Consider the following 14,760-nt stretch of genomic DNA (forward strand, 5'->3'; position numbering starts at 1 on the left):
GAATCTAACGGTGTTTGAATGGTTTTTCTAAGTTGAACGGTTTTGAAGGAGTGAGATGCCAAAAAACGTACGGAATATATAATAATAATAATAATAATAAAGATTCGAATAACAATACTGTGAATGCTTTTCAAGCATTCACACTAATAATAAAGATTCGAATAACAATACTGTGAATGCTTTTCAAGCATTCACACTAATAAGAAAGATTAGAATAACAATACTGTGAATGCTTTTCAAGCATTCACACTAATTAGAAGAACAATACTGTGAATGCTTTTCAAGCATTCACACTAATAATAAAGATTAGAAGAACAATACTGTGAATGCTTTTCAAGCATTCACACTAATAATACATAACACTCATTCCATTGCAGGTATTAGTCAAACAGATGAAAATAGACCAGTCTAACCTGTAATACAGGTTGTAGGTGTAGTTGGCATTTAAAATATAACCTGTACATTTGAAGCACCACAACTCAGTTTACAACCTTTTCACATCTGAACACACCCGTTATTTGATACTGAGCCTCCTTTCATTTGTAATTTTAAATAAATAATGTTCAGCTTCAGTGTGTTTTGTTCTTAATTGCAGAACAAGTAGCAGTGTCCTTACTTTGATCCTTTTGTGGCTGACAGAAACTAACTACCATTCATTTTAACATCTGTGCTGGTCATGTTTGTACTGATGGTATGCACTGACATTGTTGTAGTGGCAGGACAATGAGGACTTGCTCTGTTTCCGCAGACGTGATGGGTCAATGGACGTCTACCATTGTTTCTCATTTCCTTTGGGGAAATGAGCTCAGAATGCTACTAATAAAAAGTAAAGGAAGCAGTGTGTCAGTTTCTGCGCATTTTAACAGTTATAAGTTACCAAGGTATAATCTATAGGTGAAAAATCTTTTTACATTTGGGTTTTAATATTAATTATTTTGAATCCTACTAAAGAGCCAAAAGAAGTGATACTCACATTCATATATAAGATGTAAACGATAAAAAAGACAAACAAGTACATTTCATACCATTTGTTTACTATTAGCTTTAAATTCACATACTCGTTTTGAAACAGAACCTAAACAAGTCACTTACGCAAAGTTCCAAACCATAATGTGTGGGATACTAATACTGTATATGGAATATTTCTGTTTTTTATTCAGTGACACAAACTGTAGCCGAACAATATCCTTGCCACTACCCTCCATCTTGTTATACAGGCACGTTTGCTTTAGCCTTGCATTTTATGCCTTTCCAAATGAAAATGGCAGATAAACCGCATAAGATTCCCAGGACAAGTGCAGGGGCGCCTAGAGCCAGGGCCACTGTGGTGTTAGCTCCCACTGCAATGACCACCCCAGCAAACACCAAGACAACAGCAGAAGCTGCGGCCACACGTATATTCTTTCTTTGAACCTTTTTCTTCCTGATTTTCTTTTCCTCCTGCTTCTGTCTCTCTGCATCCCATATTTTCCTTTCCTCCTCTTTCTTCTGTTCCTCCTCTTGCTTCCTCCGCTCCTCCTCCTCTCTCAGCTTCCTCTGGGCTTTCTCATACATTTCATTTGTGTAGTGCTTACCGCCGTTATCCTGTACCATTTCCTTGATCATGTTGATCAGCTCTTTTACCTGTATGCGGTCATCCACGTCAGTGTTGTTGAAAGCATGATATCTGCGTCCAAATGTGATCGAGAGTCTCCGCAGCTCCTTGCACTCCTTCAGAGCATTGTCAGCTTTAGCTTGATCTTTACACGTAAACAGCATGATTGTGTACATGGAAGCATCGTCTCCAAAGTTATCTTGGATCCACTTAACAGCATTTCTTTCCTCTTCCGTGAACCTTACTCCAAGCCGGATTACCAGTAGGAAAGCATGAGGGCCAGGAACTGACATTTTGACACACTCCTCTATTCTGACTTTTAATTCTTCCTCTGAGATGCCTGTATCAAACAGACCCGGAGTGTCAATAACCTGCACCAAGGTCCCATCCACTTCCCCATTCTGCATCTCACAGTGTTTGGTCACAGACACAGGGCTGGGATCCTCTTTGAAGGCAATTCTTCCAAGGATAGTGTTTCCTGTTGCACTCTTCCCTGATCCAGTCTTTCCCACTAAGACTATCCTCAAACCTCCAGACAAATCCAGACCTGTGGTAAAAACAACAGACACAGAATTACTGGCATTTACAAAAAAAAAAAAGAATCCTTTCTTTTCTGCCTTGTTAGTCTTAAGTTAGTGTGTTTTTTTTGTTGTTGTTTTTTAATTTAATCTCTGGACTGTCTGGAGAAAAAAAAGCCTTTAGCATATTTTCCTTGAAATATACTATTCATTCATTTGTTGTTATTTAAAAAAAATAGTAAATAAAACAACATTTATATATTGTTGTTAGTTACTGTTCTTACTGTCTTGGAGCTCCTGTGATCTGTGACCAAATAATTTCCCCTGGGATTAGTAAAGTATTCTGATTCTGATACATAATTACTGAAATTAGAGTAGAACAGCTACTAGTAGAGTCGAGTGACCAGAGAGAAAATGAAGGAGCATACCATCAAAGTTTTTCAGACCACACCCATCAGACCGAGGTAGAGTTTTCTGCTTCTTTTCTCTGAGTTGTATTTCTGACACAAGTTACACCATTGAGAGAAAAAAAGGTAAGATTAGTCACTGACATCTTTAAGAAGGTCTGTATCTTTTTGACTTTGCCTCTTTTGCCCTTTTCAGTGTATCAATATCACATCCTAGAGTAATTAAATAATTAGTGCATTTTTAAACTAGTTCAGAGAGATGATCTTACCTTCAGCCATTACTTCAGATCTTGCTTTATATGTCCCAGGTGGCCAAGTCAGTTTTTTCAGACCTGAGTTCTGAACTTAGACAAGACAAACGTAGACTGTGTCTCGACACATTTCACATTAAGTTTGTGGGAAACTTCTGGAAGCCTAGGCACCGGGGGCTTCCCATTTCCTTGTATTGTCTTCAGTTTGAAATGTGAAAACTGTCCGTGTAGGCTGTCCGCAGCCCTCTAAATATGGTTAACAGGTTTGTGTTTGGACATTGCTGAGAAGTTTTCATAGCAAACCAACAAAAATATTAAGGTTTCTCATTTAATCGCATAAGAATATTTTATTATTTACATAAAATGTATATATTTTACAATAACTCTATAATGACTTTGCTCTCTTTTTAAAGGAGAGATATTCTTGACCCCCTCATGCTCAAGTTCATCTTATTCTTTTTTTAAAAAATGTAAAGAAATTTAAAATAAAAGAAAAGGATCTGTCTGAGCCTAGAGTTGTAGGTCAGTACAGATGAAAAGGGTTTTACTTTGGTAGATGTTTGGTATTTGAAGTAATAATAATGACAGATTGCATTTATATAGCGCTTTTTGAGACCCTCAAAGCACTTTACAATTCCACTATTCATTCACACATTGGTGGAGGCAGCTACAGTTGTAGCCACAGCTACCTGGGGTAGACTGACAGAAGCGAGGCTGCCATATCGTGCCATCGGCCCCTCTGGCCATCACCAGTAGGTGAAGTGTCTTGCCCAAGGACACAACGACCGACACTGTGCGAGCCAGGGCTCGAACCGGGAACCTTCCGATTATAAGATGAACTGCCAACTCTTGAGCCACGATCACCCATAAGCAAAGTCTCTTGTTTGTTTCCCATTTTAATTGACAAAAAAAGTGAAACTATAAACAAACAGTCAATAGGTAAATAAGAATGGAAGACAAGTGTATTCAAAAATTCATTTCATGCGGATGAATGGAATGCACAAACATTTTAAAAGTACATGTTATTGAAAGTTATTGTTCGCCACATTCTTAGCCATTATTTTCACTTTTTCCATCATAGAACTCACACCTATAGAAAAAGGTCCATTGTGCCATTTAATTGAATGTGTCCAAGTGCTCCAACTAATGTCACCAGAACATATGAGGGGCAACATGCTTCTACACCAAAAGGTCCCTGGCAAGTCTTCGCTCTAGTCTTTGCTTCCCCCCGCACATTTACTCTAGGTTTCCTTTCTTATTGATGTAGTAATACCATCCATTGAATATTACTATGTTCTCTGTTTAACCTAGAATTTCCCTGACTTGGAATCGATTCTAACTCGGGTCATTAAAGAGAGAATATCTTCTCTGAGTCACATATTAGTTTCTTTAAATTTTTTGTTCTCTTTCACATAACCATCAAAGGATTTACCCTCAAGCAAAACAGCATCTGTAAGCAGGACTATGGTTTATGTGGAAGCATCTGCAACAACAGTATCCTGAATCCGCTTCACAGTGTCCTGCTACTCTTGTCTGAACCTCAGTTCAGACTGATCACTAAAAGGAAAGTGTGATGTCCAAGAACTGATTGCTCAATACACTCCTCAGTGTTTACGGTCACTTCATCTTTGCCACTGAATGGTGTGCTACAGAATAATTCAGAAAGTCTGCAACTCTACTGTTGAACTGATACACTTAAAAAACCAACCAAATATAATCTAGAATTAAATAGATATCATCACTTACAAGGAGTGTAAGCTTATGAATCATCTTAATAAAAAGTAGCTCAGTGTGCCCTAACTAGTACAAATGAGTGGCGGAGACATTAGAGGTCTTTCTGAAAGTGCTATAATTAAGTTCAAGGATATAATTCCTCCACTGTTATCCTCTTTACTCCAACTCCCAACCACCACTGTTTGTTTCACACAGCAAAAATGTACAGTAAAGCTAAAGACATTTTGTAGCATTATGTTTCAGATTTAATGTAAGATAATATACAATAATATTATTTAATATCTATTCCTATTTCAAAATATACAAATAAAAGCTTATTTTTTCAAATCAAGCCAATTTCACTATGCCTGATGTGCAGAGAAAAATTACATATTTGTTTGGTGGTGTGCCGTGTGATTTTTCTAATGTGAAATATGTGCAGTGGCTCCAAATGGTTGGGAAACACTGTCTTAGAATATACACCACCTGGAGGAAAATGTGGTTTTGAATTTGCACTATATACATAAATTTGAACTGAACTAAATGAGGATGGTTCTACTGTGGTACATTGTTACAGTGCGATGAATTTAAAATATTAATATATCTACAAATCTGTTTCACAGTTGTTTCACATATTCTTGAATTGTGATTTGACAAAAAATACTCTATTAAAAAACAGTCACATTAGATTAGAAATGAATGCAACATAAAGTAAATATAAAGTGAATTGAAACGCAATTTAAAACCACCTAATTCCAAATGACAAAGATTTGATGCCCAGTGTGTTAGCCATTATATATTGGCCTTTTTGTTTTGTAAAGGTGTAAGGCCCAAGTAAGCATACTTATTATGCAATTAAAGCCAAGTCCTGAAGCTACTGCCACGAGAAAAGGTGAGGTATAAAACAGCCCTGCACCCAAAAGTGCTGCAGATGTATATAATATCATTTTACACCACTCGTTTAATTTGATCCTCTCCTCTTCTTCCCTTTTTCTTTGCTCTTCCTCCCTCCTCCTCGTTTCCCTTTCTTCTTCAAGCCTCTTCTGGGCTGTCTCATACATCTCATTGGTGTAGTGACTTCCTCCATTCAATTCCACCATTTTCCTCTATTTTATCTACATACACAAATATGAAGCAATTTCACAATACGTAAAATTATTCAACAAATGCTTCCCTCCGAACCTAAATTAATAGTGACTATTTACGCAAAATTTATTAAGGTGAGCTTCACGGATCGGATAAATGTTTGAAAAAAACAAGTAACGCCCCCTTCGCTCACTTACAGAACTTTAAATGCGCGTGCACCAATCGCCCAATGTACAAAGCTGGCAGTCTGAACTGTTGTTCAATTGATATTCTACAAATACTATTACTGCTATCAGTTGACAAAACATTAAACACCTTGTTCCTCCCCTAATGGAGATTGTGCACAGGGCACACAAGCTGATGAACTAAGTAGAGCTAAGTGATCCGGACTAAATGCTACGCCAAGGTTAACGGTGTTACCACTAAAGACGACGTACATCTATTTCTAAGAGCTGTGCAACACAGCCAGGAGCCTTACGAACATAACACCAGACACTTTTAACTCACTAATGGTGAAGAGACGTTATAAAACAAGTGTTTCGGCAGGTTGCCACATACCTCTGTTAATTTGCACCACGTTTGCAAAAGTTCCTAACGAGTTCTGTCCGCACTTCACAAAAAAGCCTCCAGCTTGTTTGGCGCTGTGAAGCTTTTAATATGAAGCAGCAGCAGCAGGAAGGTGATAGGTTTGTATCAGCGGTAGCTTCACCAGTTTTGAATCAACTGTTGAATTCCGTTGCAGTGCAGGAATCGTTCATCTATCAAAATATTTAAATGTTTTATTTTGAAAGTACCCGTCCAAGTGCTTCCTCTGGTGTGCAGTAGCTGTTAGGTCAGCAGCTTCTTTCACGAAACACATTAATTTCACTGAAAAACACTACTTAAACCAAGAGGAATGACTGACTGAGGAGGCTAAGTATGAAAATGAAAACCAGCCATTATAATTTAAACATTTATTTTATTGTTGCAAAATTATACACTGAGAAACCTTTGAATAAACAAACCCCTGCCCCTAACAGAGAAAGCATGCACATTTTCATCTTATTTTAAAATTAACAAAGTAGTAGTTCAAGTAGTGATTGCTGAAAACTATTTCTAAACTCACTCCTGGATCTTTTTTTTTTATTTCCAAGTTCCTCTGTCTATATGACAGAGGATGATAGAAGTTGAGTCATACTGAGGATCATATAAATGACTCAGTAGAGTAAAATAAATATGCTATATGAACAGACTACAAAGTATTTTTTTTTTAAGTAGTCAGTTTTATGTAACAGAAAACCCTGTCAAGTGATTGGTCAGAAATCGCACCACAGTATTATATAATAAAAAGTACAACCATCACTGGATGCATGACTTATTTTTTTCTTTGCTGGAGGAGTGGTGTAGGTTTAGTGGTCCTATCTCCCACACTTAAGTAAACATTTCCATTGTGCAATTTAACTGAGAATATCCAAGTGCTCCCCCTATTGCCATGAGAGCATATGATGAAAAGTATGCTCCTGCACCAAATAATCCCACGGAAGCGATACCAAGCATTTTACACCACTTGTTTAATTTGATCCTCTCCTCTTCTTCCCTTTTTCTTTGCTTTTCCTCCCTCCTTTTTTCTTCAAGCCTCTTCTGGGCTGTCTCGTACATCTCATTGGTGTAGTGACTTCCTCCATTCAATTCCACCATTTGCTCTATTTTATCTAGAAGATTTTTGACCTGTTTTCTGCTTTCTTTCTGATTATTGATGAGTGAATGGTACCTTCCTCCACACTTGTTTATCAGTCTTTGTAGATGTTTACTTTCTTTTACATAGTCTTCCACTGATTTATCCTGCAGCAGGTCACCATGTGTAAACAGAACTATGGTGTATATGGAAGCATCTGAACCAAAGTTTTCTTCAATCCACGTGACAGCATCCTGTTCCTCTTGTGTGAACCTTGACTTCAGGCTGATGACTAAAAGGAAAGCATGCGGTCCAGGAACTGACTGTTCAATGCACTCCTCAATTTTTGCTTTCACTTCATCTTGTGTTTTGCTTGTGTCAAACAGCCCTGGAGTGTCAATCACAACAAATTTTCTTCCACTTTTGTCTACCTCTTTTCTGAGACAGCCGTCAGTAACAGACTCAGGTGAAATGCCCTCTTTGAAAGCAGTTGAATCCCCCAGAATGGTGTTTCCAGACGCACTCTTTCCTGATCCTGTTTTACCAACCAGGATGATTCTCAGTTCTTCATGATTTGCAGAGCCTGTGGAAAATTAATGATAACATTTGAATTATTTGAAGGAGTGTGCATGACTAACATGACTTTTTAAAACCATGTTTTAGGGTAAAGTGAGAAAAGTCTCCGATACAGCTGAAGCAGGTGAATTTTCAGGTAGTTTCACTGACACTAGTGATTCTGTAGTCTCATACTTGCAGCTTTTATATGCTGGTGACCACTTAAATTGAAGTTGTTGTAGATGTTCACTGAAAAAAAAACCAGACTCCAAAAACAGATATGTTGTCTGAACAAGACAAAGTCCAACACTAGGTTAGTTGTTCATATGTGTTGATTAAAAATATATTTAAATAGACACGATGAAATATATTAGAAACAAATCTTCTTCAAATTAAGTCATTTATACTACAGCATAGGTGAACACTTGTTATGTTTATGTATTCATGACAAACCGGCTGTACAAGTTCTTATTCTGCTTACCTCTGTATTGACTTTGGCAGTCAGCAATTTGTCCACATAATGTCAGTAACACCAGCAGGATGCATCCTTGGATCCAAGCTTTTGCTGCCAACATTTTAGTAAACTAGCAAAAAACTTTACATAGAAACGAAAAAAGGAAAAGCATTAAAGGAAAGTCTTTCTAATCAGATCGCAGGTAAATATTGAACTACACTGAGAATATATGTTGAATAAATCATGCCCCAAATTGGGGGCATGTAGACTTTTTATAGAAACTCTATCAATAAAATTCGTCTTCTATTGAAAGATTTAAAGGTTCTATTTTGAACGTACCTGTGCAAGGACTTTCTCTTGTGTACAGTAAACTGCTGGGTCACTAGAATCTTTCAAAGCAGACAGGACACGCCCACTTTGCATTTCCAAGGAAAACAATACTTAAACCAATGCGGAATGGTCGGCTGAGCAGCACCAGCCAGTGGTGACAAGAGGAATAGCATCATGTTCAAGTGAAAAATGTGTGACGGTAGGTCTGCTTTCTCCAGAAAATGAATGCATTGAAACAAAAATAGTTTTGCATATGAAATAAAAAAAAATATACAGTCATTTAAAGAAAAAAATACGTTGACCTCTATAACTTGATTAATACAGAGGTGAAGCGCAGGTTTGTGGGTAATTACATTTTTTTTTTCACAAATACCCTTTTATAACCTAGTTTGTCTCACATAATTGATAGTGACTATAGAACACCAGCAAAATAGGCAAGCATTCAGTAGGTAAGTAAATATATAAATTATCTTAGAACAAGAAGTCATCAGAAATAAAATGAAAATCAGCCTTTTTTATTTAAACAATGATTTTATTTTTTGCACAATTAAACACAGAGAAACTGTTGAATCAAATAAACCCCTGCACCAACAGAGAAAACACCAGCATTTTTATTTTATTTGAATATTAACACACTAGTAATTCAAGTAGTGATTACTGAAAACTATTTCTTAATTTATTCTTAGATCTTTTTTGAATGTTTAAACTTGTTTCAACCTTAAGAAACAACGTTTCATTTCATTTATTTCATTTATTTATTTATTTCACACTTTGTCAACAGTTTCCACAGTTAGTTCTTTCAAAAAAAACCAACTACACTTTCTGTCAGTAAAGCACTGCAACCACGTGTGAAGAATACGAAAGAAAAGAAAACGTTCAACTTTTTTTTTTTGAAAACTAGGTCACATTAAAATCCAACATCAGTTCCTCGAATTCAGTGAAGTCATGCTACAAACATGGTTCTATAACCAGAGGAAAAAAGTTTAAAATTACATACAAGTATGATTTCAAATTCAGAACCATTAGCCTGACTCCGGAAAACAGATTTGCTGGATGAACGAGGAAAAGTACAACACTAAGCTATTTTTAATGTCTTTCCATGTTCAAGTATTCATGACAAACCAGTTGCACAAGTTTCTGTGCCACTTACCTTTGTATTTATTTTGACAGTGAGCAGTGTGTCCACAGAGTGTGAGTAGGACAAGTAAAATGCATGCTTGGATAAATGTTTGTGCTGCTGTTATTTCAGCCAACTCTCAAAGACAAGACAAGATACGAAAAGTATCAATAAAAACGTATCAATAAAATACATTTTCTGGTAAAATATTTAACCTGTGCAATAAGTTGTTAGGTCAACAGATTATTTTATAAAAGTAAGAACACATCCACTGTTACACTGAAAACAATAACCAATGAGGAATCACCAGCTGAGCAGCCTAAGTAATGAAGAAGCCAGCCAGTGATGAGAATAATAATAATGTTTAAGTGAACACTGTTTTAGTGTGTTTGTATGTGTGCTTTATCCACAAAACATCAGAAATTCATTAAAACAAAATCATTTTGCTTATTAAATTTAATAAAACAATAATTTAAAGAAAAAATAGGTTGACCTTTTTTACCCTGACTCCTATGGATGTGACAAGCTGGTTGGTGAGTATCTACAAGTTGCTTTTAAACATAACAGCTGGTCTTATTTTCTTTCTGCAGGATTTACAAAAAGATAATAGGGAAATGACAACTTTTAGACACAATAATTCATAGATATTCTTATATATAATATAATGTACAAGAAAATCTGAGAAAGCAAAACTCTCTTTCCCAGAATGCCCTGGGCTCTTCTTGTTTTCCAAGGCGGCAAACTGGGAAAGTGGAATGTAGGAGGACAGAACTCAGCCCATGCAAATCAGATGCACCTGTGTCTCCCTCATCAAACAAAGAAAGAGGTTGGCTGTGGGTGAGTGCTTGTACTGTGCTCCTGCGCCATTTTATTAACACTTGCCCCATGTGGCCAAAAGAGACTGCTCGTCAGTAACGGTGGGGATACTGACAGGAAATGAAAAAGATCCTCTCTAAACTGATCCCCTCTAAACTTGATTCCCTTCACCCTCCAACTACTTATTGATTATAGTTCTGAGTAAAACTTCTTTTATTAAACGCCGGCACAATCGTGCAAAATTCCTCCCAAACCCCTTCCCAAGGTTTTGCAATTCACCGCCTTGGATGTAAATAGACTGCCGGATATCACACACAAAGCTCAAACCAGTCTCATTCGCACTCTTACGAAACACACTGAAAAAATATGATTTGTATTTAAGCCCCAATTACTCCAGTTATACTCCGTCACCCCGGCTACAAACTCACACCCTATACCTCGATTGGTAAAAGAATTGTGTGCCAGGGTGAAGTTGGTTTTGTCATGAAAACTGTTTAAGATCCGCAGCCCCCAACTTACCTTCCTGTACCTTCACTGTACAAGCACCACCCACTGAAAGAAATCTCCGTCATCCGTAGATCGAGTTTCCTCCTAAGGCGTGGGTATCGACCAAGTCCATGCACAAAAATCTTATGCGCTCAAACTATCTAAAAATCGCATGGATTACAGTGAGACACTAAAGGTTTAAGCAGATGTCACATTAAACTCACTACATGTCACATGTTTTTTACACCAAGTACTAAGATCATCTCTTCTTCTTCTGATCATCATCAGCCTTTGTGCTCTCATCTTCAATTTTCTTCTGATCTCTTGTAGTCTATTGTCATGCAGCACTTTTCTTTGCAGTCTTCTTTCATTACTTTCTCTCTGGACCATTAGAAATGTATTTTGGCAAAACATAACAAAAGGTAGCTCATCTGTGTGTTCTTGGCTGGTTCAAAAGCTAGGTATTTCTCCTGATTTTGATTCCATTAAAAATTGACCTTTAAAAAAGAATGCAACTATGTGCACAGCCCTCCCTCTAGTGAGCATTAGAAAGCATTGCAACATATATAGTACCAGGGGTCTAGGTGTCATTTGAAAACTGAATTGGAGACAAAGCATGGGGGTGGAGATCCCCCATCCAGCTTTTTTTTTATTCTACATTATTACATCTGTGTGTGTGTGTGTGTGTGTGTGTGTGTGTGTGTGTGTGTGTGTGTGTGTGTGTGTGTGTGTGTCCTGAAAGACCAAGAGAGTGAGAGAGAGAGATTTTGTTGGCAACAGCTGCTGAATAACTTTCAGAGCACAATAATCTGTCTGATAACTGAAAAATTTTAAAACAGAAAAATTAACATCTAATATTGCGGCTGTTGAGTTGAGAAGTTGAGACGCTAATCCAGAAGAACTGAACAGAGAAGAGAGGCAATGAGTGTCTGTGTGAATGTTTTCGCTTGTTTCAGTGTTAACATTATGTTTCTCTTCCATGTAATTGCGTGACAAGCTGCCAGGCTGTCTCCATCCTTATCTCCATGACATGATGTTGCTTTAGCTGCTGTGAATTAACAGCTGATTAGACTGTTGACAAACACAGTCCCCCATGCATAAGGTGTAGACAGCCTTACATTTCCACCTCATGTCTGATAATAGTGGTTCTTAAGGTCCGAACCTATATAGCTCGTTATAAATGTAAAATACAATACAGGACTATTCTATTCTATTCTATTCTATTCTATTCTATTCTATTCTAAGGAGAGCAGAAATCATACATTACACGAATGTATATATAAGCTACAAAAGCATAAATGGGCTTTGCAGCCTGCATATTTTCTATTCCTATTCAGGGTTTAGGTGTTGAAGCGCTCAGCAAAACACCTTAAAACATCAGTGAAATAGAAAAAGATGATTAAAAATACATTTATAAGTTGTGCTGCGAAGCTGAACAAAAAGGAGTATCAACCCATTTTCCCCATGAGCTACTAACCCAAAGCTTCTCACTTCCAGTTTTAAATTAACCTTAAATTGGCTCTATGCTAATAAAACAACGCCTCTCCTTTACTGAGTTACATTCAGTTCTTTGTTTCAATTTTGATTGATTGATTGAATCTTTATTTTGAACATGTTGAAAAAGTATAAAAAAAATAGAATTAAAAGAGACAAATGAACAAAGCAAACAAAAGGAAAACGAGCAACCACAACTCCAAATAACATCCATGTTCAAAAAGGAGCAGCAATTTGAATTCAATTTTATTTATACAGCACCAAATCAACACAACAGTCACATCAAGGCAGTTTATATTGCAAGGTAGACCCTAAAATAATTCACGCAATAATAATACATTTCCTGTAAAGCTTTTTGGGGGGAATGTAAAAATGTGAGAATAACAAAATGGATCCACATTGTAGAAATGGGGACTTGTGATTGTGAGCTGCCCTGAGTAGAATAAGAAATGTGGAGGACAAGGCTGAGTAGAAAAACAACATCACGTTTCAGCAGTCCATGCACTTAAGCAAGCAGTTAACTTATTCGTGCGTGTGCCCATTTGTATGTCTATGTGTGTGTCAGAGAACAGAGAGAACAACAGGAACATATGTCAATGCTCCTCACGTGTAGGGACAGGAGCATCTGTTCAGATAAGTGTTTGTGTGTGTGCATGTCTTTATGTGTGTAATGATGGCTATACAACAACAAAAAAGTATCACTCCACGTGCAGTAAAGTCACTGGGACCCAAGCAGGAGTGAAAATTGCCAGAGTTTCTTGCAATATGAAGTTCACAGCACGTGACTGCTTCACTGCAAAAACACAACCTGACATTAGAAGCAATCAATCAATGTTAATGAAAGATTATTTTAAACGTTTCTATGTAATGCATTTCTTTTCACAAAATGTTTATTTCACTGATTCACTGGTGTTACATGATCTCAAAGATATTCTTGCAAAAGTAAAAGATAAGATTTTTATTATCAGTATATCAGTCTATCTTTGAAATGCCCATGTGGTTTAGCATATGCAGAGAAACTGAGATTTAAAATTTCTGAACATAAAAGTAATTTCATTTGAGTTGATCATGATGTTGGTTGTCTTTCAAGGCACATACATTTTACCAACTCCTAACAACAGACAAGAGTGTTTCCCCTATTATATATATGATGTAATTTTATGTAAACATTAGGCTTACGGTATTTTCTGTCATATACCTTGTGCAGAAATACTAGTGATATTTGGAATTGTGTGTTGAATAGTGTAATGTTGAGTTTGTGATCAATGTATTTTTTTCACTGATGATTCATTTTTTTGTTAACTTCTTGATGTTGATGTTGTCATCTCCTGTAGTGTGTGTGTGTGTGTGTGTGTGTGTGTGTGTGTGTGTGTGTGTGTGTGTGTGTGTGTGTGTGTGTGTGTGTGTGTGTGTGTGTGTGGATAGATAACCATGGCCTAATTCAGGTGAATTAACATGTGGAGCTATTGGATTATCTTGTCCTGCAGTCATAATACATAATCTACATTGACTACTTATCAGTTTAGCAGTAAAGGAGTGTAGGGGCAATGATGGCCACTTGGATCAGAAGTCAGAGAAACGTCATTAAAAAATATAATGAGAATTTCAGGTAGTAAATGTTTACCTCTGTACAAAATAAATAAAATGAAAGGTGGACTGCAGGTTTAGACTACAACCTGCATCCACCCAGTCACACAGCGCTTTATCCTACGCTTTTTACCTGTCATCTTGCCCAAGGACACTTTGACACGTGGGTTGGAAAAGCAGGGGCTCCAACCGTTCAGTGCAATACAACCAGCTTTATCTCCTGAGCCACAGCCTCACAACTGCAAAATAAAAGAACAAACAAAAATAAATAAAAACAGGAGTCAGGTTTTAAGCAAACAGTCATTTATAAATATACATTTTTTTTTTAAATATAGGTGATGAAAATGATACACTATTCTCTGGTGGTAGTACCTTTCAACAAGCAGTTAAAGAATTTAACTTGCAGCTTCGTAAGCTGTGAAAATGACGACATGCGTGTCTCATAAACCTACATTTTACTCACAGTAAAACATATTAAATGATTAAACTGAGACATTTTATTATTGCCTGGAAATATTAGCTCATTTTGGACATTTTAGACAAAAAATTGGGAGGGTCAAGAAAAGGTTGGAGACTGAAGAGGCAGTTTTACAGAAGTAAAGATGAGTAGTGGTTCATCAATTTGTGTTTATAAATTGTGAAACAATTTCCTTAATGTAACATTGTGAAGTCTTTTAATATCTTTCTTTCAGTATTTA

The 14,760-nt window shown here is 36.8% G+C and overlaps 2 protein-coding genes across 2 annotated transcripts; both read right to left on the reverse strand.

Moving 5' to 3' along the window:
- Positions 1 to 354: 354 nt before the first annotated feature.
- On the reverse strand, positions 355 to 3,267 carry LOC146708217 (GTPase IMAP family member 9-like). Its single transcript, XM_085459987.1, has 3 exons — positions 2,789 to 3,267; positions 2,541 to 2,612; positions 355 to 2,141 (listed from the first exon to the last, which is right to left on the reverse strand). Exons 1-3 carry the CDS (start codon positions 2,796 to 2,798, stop codon positions 1,210 to 1,212), a joined length of 1,014 nt encoding a protein of 337 aa, XP_085316113.1. The 5' UTR covers positions 2,799 to 3,267; the 3' UTR covers positions 355 to 1,209.
- Positions 3,268 to 6,507: 3,240 nt separating this feature from the next.
- LOC146708218 (GTPase IMAP family member 9-like) lies at positions 6,508 to 8,653 on the reverse strand. The gene is made up of 3 exons (XM_085459989.1): positions 8,572 to 8,653; positions 8,260 to 8,373; positions 6,508 to 7,806 (listed from the first exon to the last, which is right to left on the reverse strand). The coding sequence occupies exons 2-3, from the start codon at positions 8,351 to 8,353 to the stop codon at positions 6,980 to 6,982; spliced, it is 921 nt and encodes a 306-aa protein (XP_085316115.1). The 5' UTR covers positions 8,354 to 8,373; positions 8,572 to 8,653; the 3' UTR covers positions 6,508 to 6,979.
- Between the last annotated feature and the right edge of the window lie 6,107 nt (positions 8,654 to 14,760).

The sequence above is a fragment of the Copadichromis virginalis genome, linkage group LG6 (genome assembly GCF_057382275.1).
Source record: "Copadichromis virginalis isolate Kocher_CV1m ecotype Utaka linkage group LG6, C_Virginalis_male_GT1.1, whole genome shotgun sequence".
NCBI lineage: Eukaryota > Metazoa > Chordata > Actinopteri > Cichliformes > Cichlidae > Copadichromis > Copadichromis virginalis.

What these genes read in the sequence shown, in the direction of transcription:
- LOC146708217 (XM_085459987.1), bottom strand. An exon ending in TGGTCTGAAAAACTTTGATG is followed by an intron (nt 2,142 to 2,540) that starts GTATGCTCCTTC and finishes TTTTTACCACAG; the next exon opens with GTCTGGATTTGTCTGGAGGT.
- LOC146708218 (XM_085459989.1), bottom strand. Translation starts at nt 8,353, where the DNA reads ATGTTGGCAGCAAAAGCTTGGATCCAAGGATGCATCCTGCTGGTGTTA. An exon ending in CTGCCAAAGTCAATACAGAG is followed by an intron (nt 7,807 to 8,259) that starts GTAAGCAGAATA and finishes AATTTTCCACAG; the next exon opens with GCTCTGCAAATCATGAAGAA.